Below are 21,953 nucleotides of genomic sequence, written 5' to 3' on the forward strand. Positions count from 1 at the left end.
TAACCTCCTACAGTCCCAAGAAGCCCAGCTCACCCTACACAGGCCTGTCCTACGCACTCCACACTCCACTTTGGCAAAGGAGAACTTCCCAAGGACCAGAAGAAAGGAACCTCCAACCCCAGCCAGCTAAGGACCAGAGAGAAATCAACTGGGCCTAGATGGCTAATCCCCAAACTGGCAGAGCGGAGGATGCTTTCGCAGGCTTCATAGGCTTTTTTTTTTTTTTGGCTGCGTTGGGTCTTCGTTGCTGTGCGCGGGCTTTCTCTAGTTGCGGCAAGCGGGGGCTACTCTTCGTTGCGGTGCGCAGGCTTCTCATTGTGGTGGCTTCTCTTGTTGTGGAGCACGGGCTCTAGGCGTGTGGGCTTCAGTAGTTGCAGCACACGGGCTCAGTAGTTGTGGCTCACGGGCTCTAGAGCGCAGGCTCAGTAATTGTGACGCGGGCTTAGTTGCTCCGCGGCATGTGGGATCTTCCCGGACCAGGGCTTGAACCTGTGTCTCCTGCACTGGCAGGCGGATTCTTAACCACTGGGCCACCAGGGAAGTCCCGTTCATAGGCTTTTAAACTTGACTTTCATAAAATCCCCGTGAGGAAGCCAAGGCAGCCATGTCTTCCCCTTTTACACTGTGGCTGGATGAACTGAAGCTGAGAGGCGTTCATGGGACTAAACCTGACTGTCCTCCTCCTTGCCTGCTGTAGCTCCTTAGACATCATACTGCCTCCCACTCAAGAGGAGCTGGTGCATAGCGTCCAGCTTTGTGGTTGGAGTGCTGGCTCTGCCTCTTACCAGCCACATGGCCTTGAGCAAGGTTCTCAACTTTCCTGGGCCTCCATTTCTTCATCTGTAAAATGGGTAACAGTAGTATCTCCCTTAAAGGATTAATGTGAGGTTTAAATGAGATGAAACATGATAGTTTCTTATCAGAGCATATGACACACGGTAAGGATTAATAAAAATTAACTTTATTGTTATCCTGATCAGGACTTCACATAGAAACAAACAAAAAACAATTAATTCAGCAGTATGGATACAGCACTGAGGTACTATTGCTGGCATCAAAATAGGTCTACACTGTTTTCAACCATGGTGATTACTTTTCAACTGTCATGAATTTAATTAGATAATCACTGAGGAAACAGAAAAAGGGTATCTATTTTGCACAGCTGTATATATGGAGGAATTAGATAAGAATTGATTAAGAACAGCATTAAATCAGTTTGGGATGAACAAATATTTAGCTTATTTTTACATCTGAGGAAATTAAATTGTATACCTGTAATTTTCTCAAAAGCACTTTAAGCCAACTAGAGAAACAAAAGGTTTTTGAATTTCTTCTATCAAATCTGACATTTAATGAGATGGAGAGATAAGGTTATTTCATCAACTTTAAATCATCTCTATGTAAAGAATCTGCTTTATGCATTTTCTGCCCACAGTGGATTAGCAAGTGGATTGTTTCATCGACCTTCTTTGGTCACAGACCCCTTTAACAACCAGATGAAAACTTCACATATGCAAGTGATTCTTTCAAAGGGTTCAGAGACGTCCCCCAATGGCCGTCCATGGCCCCCAGATTAAAGTCCTCTGATGTACAATGACATCAGATCCCTGGCTGGCTTCCTATTGATCCCCAGTAGCAGCACTGACAGTATAAGGATTGCTGCAAAATGTCTGACAAGCAGTGTCTCAAACCTCCACATGGTGGAGTGGAGGGAGGGCAGGAGATAGTGCACAACACAGGGCAAAGAGAAAAGAAATCAAGAAAAGTATTCCACTTTAGACACGTCATACGGAGGCAGAATAAAAAGTGAACATCCGTGGGCTTCCCTGGTGGTGCAGTGGTTGAGAATCTGCCTGCTAGTGCAGGGGACACGGGTTTGAGCCCTGGTCTGGGAAGATCCCACATGCCGCGGAGCAACTAGGCCCGTGAGCCACAACTACTGAGCCTGCGTGTCTGGAGCCTGTGCTCTGCAACAAGAGAGGCTGTGACAGTGAGAGGCCCGCGCACCGCGATGAAGAGTGGCCCCCGCTTGCCACAACTAGAGAAAGCCCTCGCACAGAAACGAAGACCCAATGCAGCCAAAAATAAATTAATTAATTAAAAAAACAAAAAGAAAGAAATCCTGATCACCAACCTGAAATTAGCCCTTAGCATTGCCTGGAGGCCTCTGGTCAATCCACCCTCGCACATACATGAAGGCTGTGAAACTTCCACCACCCTCAAACCTCTGCTCTGAGCAGGTGACCTTCCCTCTTACCTTAAGGAGAAGTTACAGTCATCAGGAAGGAGCATGTGCGCATACACAACACACACACACACACACACACACACACACACACACACACACACACACACACACACACACACACCCTTACTATTCTCTGTCCTCCCATTAAAATAATTCCTCTCTCCATGTTTCAGATTTCCTCCTTTCTGAAGCACATGATGCCCCTGATCGTCCTTTCTCTCTCCTGTGTTTTATACCTCTCAAGGATCCCAAATGGATCCTTCCCACAGGATTTTAAACACATCATTATGCTCTCTTAAAAAAAAAACAACAACATACTGATGAAAACACCAACTCTTCTTCATTTCTCATTAGGTATTTCATTTCCCCAGGACTAGGGAAGTCCTCCTACAGCTCAGTCCACTTCAGTCAGTGCTCTCACTGTTGGTAACACCAAGGAGCATATTTTCTGTTTTCATCTTACTTGACCTGTCAGCAGCCTTTGCCACTGTTGACTGCTTACTTCCTTCATCACGAAACACACTTTCTCTTAGTTGTCATAATGCAGCGCTCACCTGGTTTTCCTCCTACTTTTCTGTGTGTTCTTTCCCAGGCTCCTTTACAGACTCCGCCTGCTCTAACTGGACATTAAGAGCTGGGGGGTCCTCAAGACAAGACTGGAGGCTCTTCCCTCTTCGCACTCTGTACCCTCTATATGGGTATCACCTCCATGCCCATGTCTTCAAATATCGCTGGGACACACATGAGCCACAAAATCACATCTCAGCCCAGACCTCTCTCCTGAGCTTCTATCTCACACACTGGCCACCCACTTGCCAGCTCCTCTGACAGGACTCAACCCATCTCAAACCTCAGCACATCCAAACCGTACTCACCATCTTCCCTCACAGGCTGAGTCCATGATCCCCGGCTCAGTGAATGGCATCACCATCCATCCAGCTGATACTCGCCAGAAACCTAGGAATCAAGCCTGACATCTCCTTCTCCCTCATCTCAGACCCAGCTCATCACCGAGTCTACTGCCTGTGTCCACTTCTCTCCACCTCTACCACACCCCCCGAGTTTAGGCCAGTTACCCTTTTCTGGATAATTCTAACAGCCACCTATGTGGTCTTCCAACATAGACTTTAGCCTTGTACCAATCCATTCATTCTCTAGGTTGAGGTCAGGATGATCTTTTCAAAACAGAAATCTGATCACCATTCTCTCAACCATACAAAACCTTCAATGGTTTTGGAAAGTCAGGATAAAGACCAGACTCATTAACACACCCTACAAGGCTCTGCATGTCTGGCAAAACTCCCTCATCCTCTGGGACCCAGCCAGACAGGCCTTTTCTTCCTTAAATCTACCATATCCCTTCCTGTCTCAGGGCCTTTGTACCTGCTGTTCTCTTTCTTCTTGGCCTTGTTAATGCCTCTTCACTCAGGCTGAGCTGACTCATCGCTTCCTCAGGGAAGACTTCTTTCCCCTTATAAGCTCTCATAGCATCGTAACCCTGTGTTGGTACCTCTGCATCACTTCACCATCTCCTCTGTTAGACTGGTAGCCCTGGGAAGGCAGCGACTGCTTCTACGATCGCGCTGGCACAAAGGAAACCTTCAAAACTGCTTGTCAAATGGTAGACTAAATGGACATAGGATTCCTTGGTTTTTAATTAAATTGAATTATACTTACTAACCAACTTCTCAGGATAATCTCAGATACTACTAGTTTGTCGGCCAACTGCCACAAACATAATATAACAAAACCCTTGCTTTTCATACACTCAGAGTTTTCCTGGCCGCAGAATGAGATTCTTCCATTTCATTTTGTTGCAACAGAGACAGCTACTATTTGTTTTTAAAATATAAAATTCAGTATTATTTTATTATTGGTTTGTGACTTCTCTGTTTTTTTTTTAACATCTTTATTGGAGTATAATTGCTTTACAATGGTGTGTTAGTTTCTGCTTTATAACAAAGTGAATCGGCTATACATATACATATATCCCCATATCTCCTCCCTCTTGCGTCATTTCCCTCTCACCCTCCCTATCCCACCCCTCTAGGTGGACACAAAGCACAGAGCTGATCTCCTGGTGCTATGCGGCTGCTTCCCACTAGCTATCTATTTTACATTTGGTAGTGTATATATGTCAATGCCACTCTCTCACTTCATCCCAGCTTACCCTTCCCCCTCCCCGTGTCCTCAAGTCCATTCTCTACGTCTGTGTCTTTATTCCTGTCCTGCCCCTAGGTTCTTCAGAAACTTTTTTTTTTTAAGATTCCATATATATGTGTTAGCATACAGTATTTGTTTTTCCCTTTCTGACTTACTTCACTCTGTATGACAGTCTCTAAGTCCATCCACCTCACTACAAATAACTCAATTTCATTTCTTTTTATGGCTGAGTAATATTCCATTGCATATATGTGCCACATCTTCTTTATCCATTCATCTGTCAATGGACACTTAGGTTGCTTCCATGTCCTGGCTATTGTAAATAGAGCTGTAATGAACATTGTGGTACATGACTCTTTTTGAATTATGGTTTTCTCAGGGTATATGCCCAGTAGTGGGATTGCTGGGTCGTATGGTAGTTCTATTTTTAGTTTTTTAAGGAACCTCCATACTGTTCTCCATAGTGGCTGTATCAATTTATATTCCTGCCAACAAGCAAGAGGGTTCCCTTTTCTCCACACCCTCTCCAGCACTGTTTGTAGATTTTTTGATGATGGCCATTCTGACTGGTGTGAGGTGATACCTCATTGTAGTTTTGATTTGCATTTCTCTAATGATTAGTGATGTTGAGCATTCTTCCATGTGTTTGTTGGCAATCTGTATGTCTTCTTTGGAGAAATATGTATTTAGGTCTTCTGCCCACTTTTGGATTGGGTTGTTTGTTTTTTTGATATTGAGCTGCATGAGCTGCTTGTAAATTTTGGAGATTAATTCTTTGTCAGTTGCTTCGTTTGCAAATATTTTCTCCCATTCTGAGGGTTGTCTTTTCATCTTGTTTATGGTGTCCTTTGCTGTGCAAAAGCTTTTAAGTTTCATTAGGTCCCATTTGTTTATATGTGTTTTTATTTCCATTTCTCTAGGAGGTGGGTCAGAAAGGATCTTGCTGTGATTTATGTCAGAGTGTTCTGCCTATGTTTTCCTCTAAGAGTTTGATACTGTCTGGCCTTACATTTAGGTCTTTAATCCATTTCGAGTTTATTTTTGTGTATGGTGTTAGGGAATGTTAATTTCATTCTTTTACATGTAGCTGTCCAGTTTTCCCAGCACTACTTATTGAAGAGGCTGTCTTTTCTCCATTGTATACTCTTGCCTCCTTTATTAAAGATAAGGTGACCACATGTGCATGGGTTTATCTCTGGCCTTTCTATCCTGTTCCACTGATCTATATTTCTGTTTCTGTGCCAGTACCATACTGTCTTGATTACTGTAGCTTTGTAGTATAGTCTGAAGTCAGGGAGCCTGATTCCTCCAGCTCCGTTTTTCCTTCTCAAGATTGCTTTGGCTGTTCGGGGTCTTTTGTGTTTCCATACAAATTGTGAAATTTTCTGTTCTAGTTCTGTGAAAAATGCCATTGGTAGTTTGATAGGGATTGCACTGAATCTGTAGATTGCTTTGGGTAGTATAGTCATTTTCACAAGGTTGATTCTTCCAATCCAAGAACATGGTATCTCTCCATCTGTTTCTATCATCTTTAATTTCTTTCATCAGTGTCTTATAGTTTTCTGCATACAGGTTTCTTGTCTCCTTAGGTAGGTTTATTCTTAGGTATTTTATTATTTTTGTTGCAGTGGTAAATGGGAGTGTTCCCTTAATTTCTCTTTCAGATTTTTCATCATTAGTGTATAAGAATGCAAGAGATTTCTGTGCATTAATTTTGTAACCTGCTACATTACCAAGTTCACTGATTAGCTCTAGTAGTTTTCTGGTAGCATCTTTAGGATTCTCTGTGTATAGTATCATGTCATCTGCAAACAGTGACAGTTTTACTTCTTCTTTTCCGATTTGGATTCCTTTTATTTCTTCTTATCTAGCCTCCCTGCCCTCTACCCCAGGCCTTTGACCTGACTGCCTACTCATATACACAAGATATGTTGACCAGACAGTGTACTCTGACAAGGAAGCACAGAATTATGAGGCCAGGCCACCACTCTGTCCACCTGTTCCTTGAGCTACAACCACACCCAATTTCTGAATCTAGTCTTTAGATCCCATTACCACATATTATCTTGCCCCGCAGATCTTTTGGATGGTCAAAGAAAGTGGTTGTATCAAGGCTACGTTGTGGCTGTTTGATCTCCATGCTTCCTTCCCCAAGCTGTCCTAGAAGCTGAGGCAGAATTTCACCCGCACCTAGTTCACCCCAGAAAATCAGGAGACTGACACGCTCATTGCTCTCTTCCCTAGGGAACACATCACGGATTCTCCCACGTACCCAGGGAAGAGGCCACATGGAATCAGAGGCCAAAGGACAGAGGCTCAGACAGTTCAGACACCGTGAGCCATCATAGCATGATAAATCCACAAGTCTCTCCTCTGGGGAGAGGTAAAGCAGGCTTGTTAAACCCCTCCGTGTTGTCCAGTGTAATTGAATTTCATAACCAAACAGATAGCACGTCATACCTTCACTAAATTTAAGATGATGATGGGGGAGCCAAACCTCTGAAGCATCTGGTCAAAGTGAAGGGCAGCCACATGGGCAAATGGATCTGCCTGATCCACTGGGGGGACAAAAAAAATGAGTAAGTACCAGAATGAAAACTGTAAAGAAAGAAGAAAAGAAGTACAGTGTTTTGTTTTGCATTATAATGTTTAAAGAAATGCAATTCAACTAATCTTCTGGGAGTTTCATGTCTCAAATTCCTCTTGAGCTTACCAATCGTTCTTCATGTATTTACTGAATTTGAATGATTCTTACATTTCTGAATATAAATAATTACATTTCTATTTTATAATATAAATAATTTACTAGTGCCCAAAATTAAAAATACATACATAAAAGTTATTGCATAAAAATATTAGTAGTCCTTCTTCTAAATGATCTACTTTTCAGTACTAAAACTTCATTAAAACCCAAGCATTTATGAGATTTCTGTGACAGTAGTTCACTATCTCTAAATGTGGGTAAAGAAGAGTTACTATTAAAAAAAGACTGTTCTACGCACATGTAATAGGTGGCTTAGGCATCATAGTTGAAATGTCCTGAGACCAGTATAAGGGAACTGATCCTCTAACTTGCACATAAGAAGAATAACTTCCTGCAGTAAAAGACATGACAGAAGCATCGCAGAGTATTTGTTCAGTTTCCACTTCATTTGCAACATCACCCTGGAAAGAAAGGTGCATTTAAAAATATTTTATATCCTTAGAATTTTTTAATGGAAAAAATTTCAAGTACACAATGAAAATATAATTCCTAGTCTTAGAATGTTTTAAAAGAGGTAAATGTTAATCAACATTCATGTGCATATTAAAGAAAGGAAAATCATTAAAATGCAATAAAGGAAGCAATTAAAAATAGCAGAGACTAGACAAAGGAAAAATCAAATTAAATAGCTAATAATACAAGTAATAGATAGAGAACAGCTTGAGTGATATAAATGGCAGAGAAGGAGACCAAAAAAAAACAATCACATGAAATTATCCAGGAGGTTAGGAAGACCAGTGAAATATAAAAATTCAATTCTGAAGAACAAGGAGGAATAAAAGGACAAAAGAAAGAGTGAGATTCAAATAAAAGATGCCTGACGGAGAGAAAAAAAAAATCGTGAGATAGCTTTACCTATAAAAGTATATGATGATAGACAAAGAATAATTTTAGAGGCATTAATAATGTACCTGTTTAATTACCCTTGAAATATTCAGAAGTAAATAATAGAGTTGCAAAATTCTGCTTTTTTCTTAAAGCACCAGTTATAACTATGTTCATTGTTGATATAATTTTAAGAACAAATGTTGCTATTTTAAGGCAGGATCAAAACCTAATGTCTTGCTCCATCTGTCTACTCAATCACACATCTGCCTAAGACTCAAGTTGTCTATTGCAAAGAGAGATGGAACACTCAAAGGACATTACATGACTGAAGGCAGGACAGATGAATTTGTTGTTATTTTCTAGGGGTGAGTAGAGAAGGAGTCTGTCTTGAGCCAAACTAAAGCAGAGGGGAGGGGGTAAAGGGTTTCCCATGCCTTGCTCTACTCAGTCTTCTTGTCAAGGATGCATTTCCAATGAGTGCTCCCCTCCATTTATTCCTTGGGTGGAGGTGCTTTGCTATTTTAGTCTCTCCACTAAATATGTACTACATTTTTTCATATATTACAGAAATGACTCATCCTCCAAAACATTAGACATTTCATAACTTCCTAAGGTATTGCATAACTCTAAGATAGTTAATTTTTCAGAATATCTGTACATTAGTCATATTTCTCACAAGTTTCCAATACTCTAGAGAATTCATTATTCTCTTGATAATGTCCCAAACTAAGAAATTCCACTTTCTAAAATTCCACTTTGCTTCATCTGTCAGCAAAGCTGATGTAAAAAGTTAAATTGCCAGCAGTGTTGTTGTTTTCCCATCTTACCTCACAGTTTGCACCTCTCTTGAGAAAACGGGTCCCAGCAAACTTACTGGATCTTCTAGCTATTAAAGTGACATACACAGGTCGTCCATAGATCAACAGCTCTTGGAAATCAAGTTAAAGCTATTTAGCACTCATGACTGTCACACCAAACCAAGAGAATCATTATACCCAATATACTTTGTCCAGTAGGTTAAAGAACACCAAAAAGCTCCACCCAAGAATGGAACAACATTGGGTCTAACTGTTCTTTCCAATTATGTAGGTATTAAGGCAAAAACGAACCTCACTAAGGAGTGGTTTCCATGAACTTCAGAGGAAATGGTAACCAGATGTAGGGTTATCGGCCAAGGGAAGACCTGTGGTCCCTCCTTATAGCCAAGTAAGGATGTAAACAGGTACAACTAATCCTTCCTTAGTCTTCAGAGACCATATACCTGTCACAGTGAGCATATGTCACTTAACAGGGTGTTTAAATTATGAAGCAATAGATAACTCTGAGGGAATGGAGTTAGTATAATACAGTGAGAGCACCCAAATTTGTCACCTAACTGCAAAACTGAACACTGGGAACTGTTTAATCAAAATAAAGTTTATTAATTATGTCACCTTATTTAACTTTCTGAGCCTCCATTTCATCTTCTGTAAAATGGTATAAGTACTAAAAAAAGTAACCAATTTTATTAAGTGGTTGGGAAGACTAGGTTACGTAACGTGTGTAATGGTTACTACTGCCTGGCCTATAGCAAACGTTCAGTAAATAGCAATGACCTTTATCATCATATAGACTTCCAGAATTCATTAAATGCTTGATAACTGGGAGACTGGAGTCAACATTTCAACTAACGAGCTTTAAAATTATAATCTATGGTGCTATTCACTACTTTAAAAAAAACCATTTATGGTACTTAATATATGCCAGGCCCTGAGTTAGCTCTTGAGAAATACAAAACAGTTTAGAATTACCTTTTAGAAACTGTCTTTAGAAACTGTAGCACATTCTTTTCAGTGTCCTTGGTGGTGAAAACTGTGTGCTTTTACAGGTTGATTTTACTTTTGGAAACAGAAAGAGTAATTCAGAGCCAAATCTCATTATTCAGTGAATGATCAAGCAGATAATACCACTCACTGGTTGACAATGATTATAAAGTAATGAGCCATCTCAAGTGTAGCACACAAATCTCACTCATCTTCATTCCAAAAGTCCTCTGCGTCTTCATCTAGCCTCTCCTTGCCCTCATTTGCCACAAAGAAGGCAGTACAGGTCCTCTTCAAGGCTAATCTATCCAGCTCTACCCCCTGACTCCACTCCTCCCAAAAGTTCTGATGCCAGAAAGCATAATATTGGTTCATCACATTCACCCACTTAACGGTCTCAAAACAACCACTCCTTTAAAGTTTTCACTCTAGGTTTTTAAAAAACCTAGAACACAAGGAAGAATGTCAACTAGAAAGCAGGCTAGGTGCACAAATGCCCTACCTGATCTCAAAAGGGGACAGGAAAAACCTAAACACCACTTCTAGAAAGAAGACACTGCCTTCCTAAACCTCATAACATAATAGCACATCCTTGAGAGGTTTCAACATAGCAAAATTAAAGGACAAAAGGTATTTATAAAATTGAACTCATCAGCTTAACCCAAGGCTCAACCTACGTCTATTTAATCTATTACGCCCTAATCCAGACCTTCATTACATTATGCCTGAACCACTGCAATCTTTTCCTAACAAGTGTCCCTTGTTCTAGTCTCATTTTACTTAATCCACCTTGAAAATAGCTATCCACTCAAGCTTCCTAAGTACTAACTTGTATGTTACCCTCTTGAAAAAAAACTTTCAAAAGCTCTAGCACCAAACCCAAAGTCCTTGGTCCAACCACCAAAGCAATCTGGTGACTGGCAATCTGACTCCCCCTAAATGATCTCCTTCCCACTACACTGTACCTCCCAGGGGTCTTATCGATATATACAAACCACAAGTACACTCCCATGAACTTTTCCATCTCAACATTCATGGTGCTTCCCCAATCCACAATCTCATTGCCAAGGCCTGCCTTTTGACTGAGGCCAGGCCAAGTTCAACTTTTCCTGTGGGCCTGCCCCATCCTCCCCACCTGTCAGGGATTCTGCTCCTTCTCTCCGGTAAGAATGATACTTACTACCTGTATCACTTCCTGTGCACATAGTGTTTTCTTCCTTGTTATTTGTCTCTATACATAGTAGATCTGCATTCCTGTTTGTATTTCAACTACGTGGAATGCATAGGTAATTATAATCTATCTGTTGGATGCATAGATAATTGTAATCTTATAATTCATACATAGCTTTCTACAAATTGGTACAGCATAAGTTTAATAATATGTATCCTAATTTTTTTAAAAAAGGATACTTGACTGCCCACAGAACCCATGAATAATATACAGCAGCCAGTCACGATGGACAGTATTTTTAATTATATCCAGAAGTTCGCCATTCCACACGTACTTCATATAAGGCTCACTACAGATCCCAAATACACCTGAAAAATAAGAGTTGGTATCAGAAAGATAAGGAAATTGGTTGACATTCGTTTTTAAGTTCTTAAACTTTTGTTTTTAATTTCAAAATGCCTGATTAATATCATTGCTGTTTTCAGTAGATATAACTCATCTCGTTGCCCAGAACACTGTGCTGATTCTGTACAAAGTTAAAGAAAACACACATTTTCTGATTTGTGAGTTTTTAACCTAAGAGAGAAGAAAACAGCTGGGAAATTAAGGAGACGTGTACAAACACATGAATAAGGCGGAGACAGCAAGGACAGCAGCTGGGAGCATGGCTCTGGTGTCAGAGTGCCTGGGTCCAAATCCGAGCTCTGCCTCATCAGCAGGGTGACAGGTGTGACCAAGAGGGGTACTTACTCCCAGTGCCCCTGTTTCCTCATTTGTGCCTGTATCATGGGATTGTTATAAAGATGAGATAAGTTGATAATGCACATAAAGTGCTCAGAACACTGGTGCCTTACTGATACTTCCATAAGTGGTAGTTGTTATTATATCAAGCTTTTTCTATACAACAACACTAATTTCATCAAGCATGATTTCAGGATATCCAAATAAATTAAACATGAATGAGTTTTACAAAACTTATATAAAAGTACAAAATAAGAAACAAGTATATTTAAAAGATAATGGCTTAAATGATCATTAACAGTTCTGGATAGAGGCAGTCAATACTCTTTTTCTTCTCAAAACATGTATGTTAAGAGTGTTTATATACTATGACAAACACTTTGGTTTTATTCATAAAAACTAAGCCTTCTCTATCCCTTCAATGACATTACACTGAGCATGAATAATGGATTGGAGTCCTGTCTTTGTCACTTACCAGCTCTGTGACCTTTGGCAAGTTACTTAACATCTCAGAACCTCAATTTTCTAAACTGTGAAATGATGGCACTACTCACCGCAGGGATATTATTCAGATTAAAAAAAATAATATATGCAAAGTGACTAACATGCTGCCTGACACATTAGAGATTTTTTTAAAATGTATTATTTTCCTTTTCTACCTACCCCGATACCTATTACCCTCACCCTCTCTTTCCTATCAGTTTCCCCCTGTGTAGTAGGAGAATAATGCATCCCTCCCCTACAAAAAAGATGTCTATGTCCTAATCACCAGAACCTGTGAATATGTTATGTTACAATGGCAAGAAGGAATTAAAGTTGCAGATAGAATTAAGGTTGCTAATCAGATGACCTTAAGATGGGGAGACTATTCTGGATTGTCCAAGTGGGCCCAATGTAATCACAGATCATTATAAGTGAAAGGGGGAAACAGGAGTGTGAGTGTCAGAGTGATGTAATGTGGGAAAATCCTCGGCCGGCCATTGCTGGCTTTGAAAATGAAAAGGGCAAGAAAATGGATTTTTCCCTAGGGTCTCAAGAAAGGAACGCAGCCTTGCCGACACTCTAACTTTAGTCCACTGAGACCTCTTTTGGACTTCTGACTTCCATAAGATAATAAATTTGTATAGTTTTAAGTCACTGAGTTTGTGGTAATTTCTTATAGCAGCTATAAAAACCTAATACACAGTTATTCATATCTATCAAGTAGAACTGATTGACAGATAGTAAAAAATTAAGTAGCTTTCAGAGGCTTAATTCAGATCCCAGAACAGATATTCAAATTCAGATGTGAGATGAGACACAGTGCAAATTTAGTAATACTTTTAGCTTTTCTATTACTAAGTATGATATTTAGAAGAAATGATGTGACAAATATTCAGGCACACATTATTTTACCCTCCACCTGTCTCTAGTGTTACAGGTTACAATCCAGATATCTGAACCATGGCAAATTTACATGATCTAGATGTTTTGGGGTAGGGAGGGTGCACTGGGTTTGGCCTTAGCTCAAGAGATATTCAATCTAATAAACTAACAAGAGTCAAGGCAATAACAGAGATGGCATTCAGTCTAAGTAACAGTCTAAGTCTTCTTAGAGTGGACCAGAACCTTTGGCAAAATGCTAACAGAGTACAGCCTCTTCCTGTGTGTCCTGTAAGGACAAACCTTCTGGAACTTACATTCTACCTCTGCACTCACATCTCCATCACTACATAGAAGTAGCACTGAGGAAGGCACCCAAAGACACTACTGACTTTTTATGTTTCCATAGTAAGCTCAATTCAGCTAAATTGTCTTAAGTTTGAAGCAATTCCTTCACAACATTAACTCTAGCAATGTCTCTGGCTTTAAATTTCTAGACCAACCCCCAAATCTAGGGATAAAGGTACCAATTCTATTCTGTGACTGGTTAGTCCCAGATCTCCAGGGTCACCCTAGACTAGTCACACACAGGTCCTGCAGTAATCCCACAATGGTCCTGACAGAAGCAGGGCTTGTGAGGGACCAGAAGGGCAAGCTGAGACCAATCAAAGTCAGAACAGCCTCTGACATACTGCAATGGTTCCTCTAGACATTGGCCTTGTGATCTTAATCTCTAGGCCTCAGTTTTCTACTTAGCCTTCATTTCTTTCAAAGTAGCATTATACCTACTGAGCAGAGTTTTTATGAGGATTAGAGATATGACATATAAATGTCTAGGATGCAATAGGCAAGCCATGGTAACTGTTTTCTAAAACTCAATCCATACACAATTGGTCTCTATGAAGAAAAATAAGGTGGTGGTGTGTATTCTCCAATATTTAAAAAGAAAATTCTCCATTCAAAGGCTAAACTGAATGTATTCCATAAAAGGTGCATGAAATTCAGCTAGAAAACATCAGTATACAATTTTCTGGCTTGCCCACAAATGAAATTCATTTGGTGATGCATGATCTCTATAAAAATGAATTGGTCAAGTTCATATACCTGAAACAACCTGATGTAAGGACAAAGAGGAAAGGAGAAATATGAGGGAAATGTGAGTGAATTTAATGAGATGCCGTTTCATAGATGCCACATTAACATATATTGGATGTGCTGAAAACCACCTACCACTTCCACCCTGTGTAATTAATCCTTCATCTTCAAAGATGTCGAAACTCTCCTGGCGAGTCTGGGTCGTTTCTGACTTTAACATCTCCAGGGGCATTCGCAAGACAGTGAGATTATATTGAAGTGAGTGGGACAAATCATAGCTGTAACTGAGAAAAGAACTGAAACTTAATAAGAATTAGAAAAGTAAAACATATTTCATAGTCTTGGCTCCCAGAAGGAATTAAAACCTATGAACTAAATTACTTAGCACCTGTTAGTTTCCTTGGCACCAATGCTGTACAAATAAGCACATTAAAACACAGTAAACCATGAATACAATTGGAAATTTAAAAATCACTGCATGACAGGCATTTGCATAACTAGAAATATACAATGTGAGTAACCTACATTGATTTGCAATGTGCATTTTTTGCTTCACGCTGAAATTAATCTAACTTCAGGGCCTTGTACAAAGGGGTCACACTCTCATATATATCTGAATGGAGTATTAAAAATGTTACAATATCCACTGCAACAGTGCATGGTCTGTACTCTAGTTTACCTATGAATGAAAAGAATTCTATTAATTATTACTGGTGGTACCATAACTGACTTAGTAATAAAACAAGAATAAGCAAATAACACAAGCCACCACAGTAAAATATGTTTGAAAAGCATAATAGTCATCCAAAAAATTGTATAACAGTCTGTGCAAACAAAATTTGCACAAAATTAACAATTTTTATAAGTATCTCTAGCTATATATTTTTAGCACAGAATTTCAGACAGTATCTAGAATTCTTTACATTTATACAAATTTGAAAGTATTTTAGTCATATTTTAAGATGGTTACAATTTTGTCTGGAGACTCACACACATTATTTTAATTATTTCTTTAATTTATTAACTATAAAATTTATTGATTTACTATTTATTTGTTTGAAATTGATTTATTTCATCTGTGAAATTAAATTTTACCACATTTGCTTGATAGAGCCATTAGTTTTACTAGCATCTAATCTCACAGGGATAAAATCTGTATTAAGAAGTTGGTTCTTTAATCGCATTTACATGAGCATAAAAAATACTTAGGAATAAATTTAACGAAGGAGGTAAAAGATCTGTACACTAAAAATTATAAGACATGGATGAAAAAAATAAGACACAAATAAATGGAAAGATATCCAGTGTTCATGGAACAGAAGAATTAATATTGTTTCAATGTCCATACTACCCAAAGCCATCTATAGATTCAATACAATCCCTATCAAAATTCCAATGACATTTTCCACAGGAATAGAAAAAAACAATTCTAAAATTTGTATGGAACCACAAAAGACTCCTAATAGCCAAAGCAATCTTAAGAAAGAAGGACGAAGCTGGAGGCATCAAACTTCCTGATTTCAAACCTTATTGCCAAGCTATAGCATTCAAAACCATGTGTTACTGACATAAAAAAGACACCTAGACCAATGGAATAGAATTGAGAGCCCAGAAATAAACCCACTCCTATATAGTCAACTAATATTTGACAAGGGAGCCAAAAATACTAATGGAGAAATGATAGTCTCTTCAATAAATGGTGCTGGGAAAACTGGACAACCACCTGCAGAAGAATGAAATTGGACCCCGGTATTACACGACTCACAAAAAATTAACTGAAAATGGATTAAAGCCTTAAATGTAAGACCCAAAACTATAAAACTATTACAAGAAAACATAGGAGAAAATTTCCTTGACACTGTTCTTGACAAAGATGTTTTTTGGATATGACACCAAAAGAGCAAGTAACAAAAGCAAAAAGAAACAAACTAAAAAGCTTCTGCACAGAGAAAGAGAGTCAGCAAAATAAAAAGGTAACTTATGGAAGAAAATATTTGCAAACCATCTAACTATTAAGGGGTTAATAGCCAAAATACATAAGGAACTCATACAACTCAACAGCAAACATACAAATAATCCAATTTTAAAATGGGCAAAAGACTTGAATAGACATTTTTCCAAAGAAGACATACAAATGGCCAAAAAGTACATGAAAAGTTGCTCAACATCACAGTAGAGAAATGCAAATCAAAACTGCAATGAGATATTACCTCATACCTATTAGAATGGCTCTTATAAAACAAACAAAGAAAGAGTAAGGGTTGGCAAGGATGTAGAGAAAAGAGAACCTTTTGCACTAATGGTGGGAAGGTAAATTGGTGCAGCCACTATGGAAAACAGAATGGAGGTTCCTCAAAAAATTAAAAATAGGGCTTCCCTGGTGGCTCAGTGGTTGGGAATCCGCCTGACAATGCCGGGGACACGGGTTCAAGCCCTGGTCCAGGAAGATCCCATATGCTGCGGAGCAACTAAGCCCGTGCGCCACAACTACTGAGCCTGCACTCTAGCGCCCACGAGCCACAACTACTGAGCCCACGTGCCAAAACTACTGAAGCCCATGCGCCACAACTACTGAAGCCCACGCGCCTATAGCCCGTGCTCTGTAACAAGAGAAGCCACTGCAATGAGAAGCCCGCGCACCACGATGAAGAGTAGCCCCCACTCGCTGCAACTAGAGAAAAGGCCGCGCACAGCAACGAAGACCCAACGCAGCCAAAAACAATAAATAAAAGTAAATAAATAAATTTTTAAAAAAAATTAAATATAGAACTACCATATGATCCAGCAATCCCATTTCTGGGTACATATCCAAAGGAAATGAGATCACTATCTCAAAGAGATAGCTGCTCCTCCACGCCCACTGCAGAATTAATGACAACAGCCAAGACATGGAAACAACCTGAGTCCATTAACAGATGAATGGATAAAGAAAATGTGGCATATATAAATAATGGGGTATCATTTGGCCATAAAAAAGGAAATCTTGCCTTTTGCAACAACATGGATGGACCTGGAGGGCATTATGCTAAGTGAAATAAGTTAGACATACAAAGACAAAGACTATGTTATCACTTACGTGTGGAATCTTAAAAAGCTGAACTTATAGAAAGAGAGAGTAGAATAGTAGTTGCCAGTGGCAGGGGGAGGAATGGAGAAATGTTGGTCAAAGGGTACAAACTCTTAGCCATAAGATAAATAAGATCTGGGTATCTAATGTACAGAGCATGGTAACTATAATTAACAATACTGAATTATATACTTGAAACTTGTTAAGGGAGTAAATCTTAAATGTTATCACTACACACACACACACATAATCACAATTGTGTGATGGGATGAAGGTGTTAACTAACCTTATTGTGGTAATCATTTTGCAATATATACATGTATCTATACATGTATCAATCATCACATTGTACAACTTAAACTTTTACATATGTCAATAATATCTCAATAAAGCTGGGGGGTGGAGAGAAGCTGGGCTTTTACTTTTAACAATCAATTCTTCCTGCTTTATTCTAGCTGAATCATAACAATGCAGTATAACCTTTTCAGAAGTCTTTAACCTCACATTTTTACTTATGGAATGACTTGTTCAGAACTCAGTATGGGGATGCAGACGAAGTTGAAAACTGTGAAGCAGGAGAAGACCATTTCTAACAGTACCACTGAGCTTCAGTAATAACTCACAGAGACTATAAACATAATTAAGCAATAAAGGCTGAAAAGCAAATGATGGAAACAAATACAGTGGAAATATACTTTCAATAAACATTGGTGGAAGCAAAAATTATTTCTTTAGGAGCCCTTCACTATACTATTGCTAAATTAATTGTCTTCGGTTTCACATCAATGAAGACATAATCCACTCTACACAGTAGACAAGTTTTTCTTTATTTCATAGATAAAGAAATGGTTAACTATATTAAGTTTAAAAATAAATTTAAAATAATGCAAAGTACCCCAAAAGTATGTAACACCAATAGCTACAACACTCTGGGTCCTCTTCTAGTCCCATGACTCAAGTCTTATTGCTATATGCTATTTTATGTTCTACTTTTTAGTTTGGACGTTATAGCCGATAGAAAGTTATTAGGCTACATGGAAAATTCTATTTACCTGGCCTACATATTGGTCTCATCATCAATGGTATAATATTTTATCATGATGCTCTGCTATAATTTGCTTGCTTATTTTTCAATTATCGATATTTGGGTTGTTCCTGTGTTGGCTGGTTGGTTGGTTTGGGCCATGATAAATAGAGAAGCTATTAATGTCTCTTTACAAATAAGGATTAATATTTTCTCTCCTGATATATTTTCTTCAGCTATATTTTCACATATACTTAATGGTACGTTCCTCTCCAGGAAAGTTATTAATTTACAATGCCAATAGCATTGGTATCAATGTTGGTATTTCAACAGTTCTTCCTATTTTGAATTTATTTTTACCTAATTTTGCTAGATTGTTAAATTGAAAACTGTGAAACTGTTACAACTCTGTATATAGATTGAATGCAGACTTCATTTTTGTAGTTCAAAACTAAAAAATAAGAATATTTCCTTAAAATCCTAATAAAGATGATTTTTATAGTGAGAATAATCACAATCTATCCTTTCAAAATTTCAAATATCAGATTTTTAAAAGGAGGAAATACTTGTATTTGTACTATTTTAGATGAAAAAATTTGGCTATTTTAAAAAAAAGAATAACTGAAGTACTACTGTATCCTCTGATTCTGTTTTTACCCTATGGAAAATTATATAAACATTTAAGAGACTGATAAGAGTAAAATTCAGCTCAAACATACCTAAAGTAAAAATTGCTGGACAGGTCCACATTTTGAAATATTCGTAGATACCTAAAAAAAAATGATGACTATAGTTAACAACCTGATGACTATAGTTACCACTGTTATATGATATACATGAAAGTTAAGAGAGTAGATCCTGAGTCCTCATGACAAGGAAAGAAATTTTCTTCTTTTTTTTCTTTTTCTTTTTATTGTATCTGTATGAGATGACAGATGCTAACTAAACCTACTGCGGTAATCATTTCACAATATATTATATCTAAGTCAAACCATTATGCTGAACACCTTAAACTAACACAGTGATGTATGTCAATTTTATCTCAATAAAACTGGGGAAAAAAATGACCAAAAAACCCCAAAGCATATTGCATTCACACAACACCATTATTTGTTCATAGCTTAACATATACATATATATACATTTATATTTGTAAATACACTCATTGAAACAGAAATTCAATCCATAACTGGAGAAGAGATTTCATCTGGAGCAATTTCTAAGTATCCTGATCATCACTTGAGACCCTTAACTTCAGTTTGACCATTTCCTCATCACTGATTATGCCAGAGAGGGAAAGTCATGCCCCTACATACATAGGGTGCTTAGACTTTGGGCAAGACAGAAGTAAATACTGTTCTTGTTTTCACAATATGCTTTGAGGTTGGAGAGAGTGGAGGAACAAAAACAAGCACAAATGTTTGTGGGTCACCATAATTTTAAGTTGCAAAGTTTTTTTAAACTGAAAAAAAATGCAGAATAAAGTATCCATGTATCTACCACTCAGGATTAATAAATGTTAACACTTTTTCATATTCATTTCAACCTTTTAAAGACACTTATCACAAATGGGTATTGAATTTGTCAAATATATATATATGAAAAAAATATACATAAATATAAATACACACACACATATTTTTTGGCCACGCCGTGCAGCTTGTGGGATCTTAGTTCCCTGACCAGGGATCGAACATGTGCCCTCAGCAGTGAAAGCGCAGAGTCCTAACCACCGGAGAGCCAGGGAATTCCCTCAAATATATTTTCTACATATATTAAGATAAACACAATTTTTCCCAACAATATTTTAACGTGGTGAATTGCTCTAGCAAATTTTATAATGTTGATACAACCATACATTAAAGGGGTAACCTCTAGTTATCATTTTGTATGAAATGTTTTACAGTACTTTATTTCCTAATATCATACCAAACATTTTTACTTAAATGCATTATTGGATTACATAGTTTTGTAAGTATGGTAAAAGTTTACCTATCCAGTAATAGTATAAGTCCACCTATAACAAGCTATTAATATAATTGTATCTTATTCTGGATTATTCCATTTACTATACAATATTAATCACAAGATAAGTTCACTCTTTAAAGATAGTCATATCACTATATAGAAGAACGTAATTTGTTTTACCATTCTCAGCTAAAGAATCGTAAAGATGAGGCTTATAAATAATATAAACCTCTTCAATTTTTCCCCATCCCTTGGATTTATATGCACTGGCCTACCTGATTCACTTTTTCAAATTAATTTATTTTGTATTGAAGTATTGTTGATTTACAATGTTTCAAGTGTACAGCAAAGTGATTCAGTTATATATATATACACACACATATATGTATACATATACTCTTTCAGATTCTTTTCCATTATAGGTTACTACAAGATATTGAATATAGTTCCCTGTGCTATACAGTAGGTCTTTGTTTTTTATCTATTTTATATATAGTAGCGTGTCTCTGTTAATCCCAAATTCCTAATTTATCGCCCCCCCCTTCCCCTCTGGTTTCAAATCCATAGAAAAATTGGAGGAAAAAATAGTGTAATAAACAGCAGTATATCCTTCACCTGAATTCACTGTTGAATATTTCTTGTTATACATTTATACACACATACATTCTCTCTCTTTAAATACACATGTACATTTTATTTTTCTAAACCATTTACAGTAAGTAGCAGACATGATGAAACCTCAGTCCTAAATATTTTATTATATATCTACTATGAACAAGGACAATCTCCTGAGTAACCACAATATCATTATACACCCAAAATTTAATACTGATCCAATATCCCCTAGTATATGGTCCATAAACAAACCGTTCCAGTAGAGTCCTTTATAGCTGTGTGTGTGTGTGCACGCGTACATGTACATGAGCATGCATGCACATGTTTTAATCCAGGATCTAACAGAAATTCAAGTGTTGCACTTTGTCATGTCTATTCTAAACTCTAGAACAACTCTCTGGCTCTTTCTGTGTTGCACGACATTGACATTTTTGAAGGGTCCAGACCAGTGTCTTACAGAAAGTCCCACAATAGGGATTTATCTCATTATTTCCTCATGCTTAGATTCAAGTTAAATATTTTTAGTAAGAAAACTACACAGGTAGTGGGTGTCCTTCCCATTGCTTCACATTAAGAGGCAAATAATGTCAGTTTTGTCTCACTATTGGTGATGCTAAGTTTGATCATTTGGTAAGTATGTCTGTCATTTTTTTCTCTTTGTAAATAATAAAGATAGTTATGGAGTATGGTATGTTGAGACTGAGTGAATATCTGTTCCTCAATAATAACCTCTCACCTAATGGTTTTAGGAGGCTTGTTGATTCCTGCTCAAGTCAATTGTTTTAATGGAGGGTTTTTAATAGCCCTTGAACAAAAGCTGTAGCATTCTGAGCCAGTATTTTACATTTTAACATAACACTTATAATCTTTTGACTATGTTCTATTTTCTAACTGGTCTACCAGGTAAAAAAATAGCAGTTACCACCAGTACATACCTAGCTTCATCAGGATGAGTAATCCGTACAGAATCATTGGGTATATAGATCATATTTGTATCTTCAATCTTATATATTGCATGACCTCCAATATCTGCCATCTTCCTCCTTTTGGTTATTAACACAATATAATAGCCTTCTAAAAACCTGACAAAACCTACACAAGAAAA

The 21,953-nt window shown here is 37.8% G+C and overlaps 1 protein-coding gene across 3 annotated transcripts in view; it reads right to left on the minus strand.

Moving 5' to 3' along the window:
• Positions 1-21,953, minus strand: part of FIG4 (FIG4 phosphoinositide 5-phosphatase) — a 130,483-nt gene that overhangs the window by 76,388 nt on the left and 32,142 nt on the right. For all 3 annotated transcript variants that reach the window (XR_014248192.1, XR_014248193.1, XM_082404734.1), the window contains exons 4-10: positions 21,784-21,940; positions 18,985-19,035; positions 14,310-14,458; positions 11,216-11,344; positions 8,831-8,931; positions 7,414-7,576; positions 6,872-6,969 (exon numbers count right to left, since the gene is read on the minus strand). Coding sequence is in view for 1 of the 3 variants with exons in the window: in XM_082404734.1 (XP_082260860.1) it covers positions 6,872-6,969; positions 7,414-7,576; positions 8,831-8,931; positions 11,216-11,344; positions 14,310-14,458; positions 18,985-19,035; positions 21,784-21,940 (848 nt within the window). In the remaining 2 variants the exon portion in view is untranslated. The remainder of the gene's footprint in view (positions 1-6,871; positions 6,970-7,413; positions 7,577-8,830; positions 8,932-11,215; positions 11,345-14,309; positions 14,459-18,984; positions 19,036-21,783; positions 21,941-21,953) is intronic.

This window comes from Balaenoptera borealis (assembly GCF_965194805.1).
Source record: "Balaenoptera borealis genome assembly, chromosome: 9".
Lineage (NCBI taxonomy): Eukaryota > Metazoa > Chordata > Mammalia > Artiodactyla > Balaenopteridae > Balaenoptera > Balaenoptera borealis.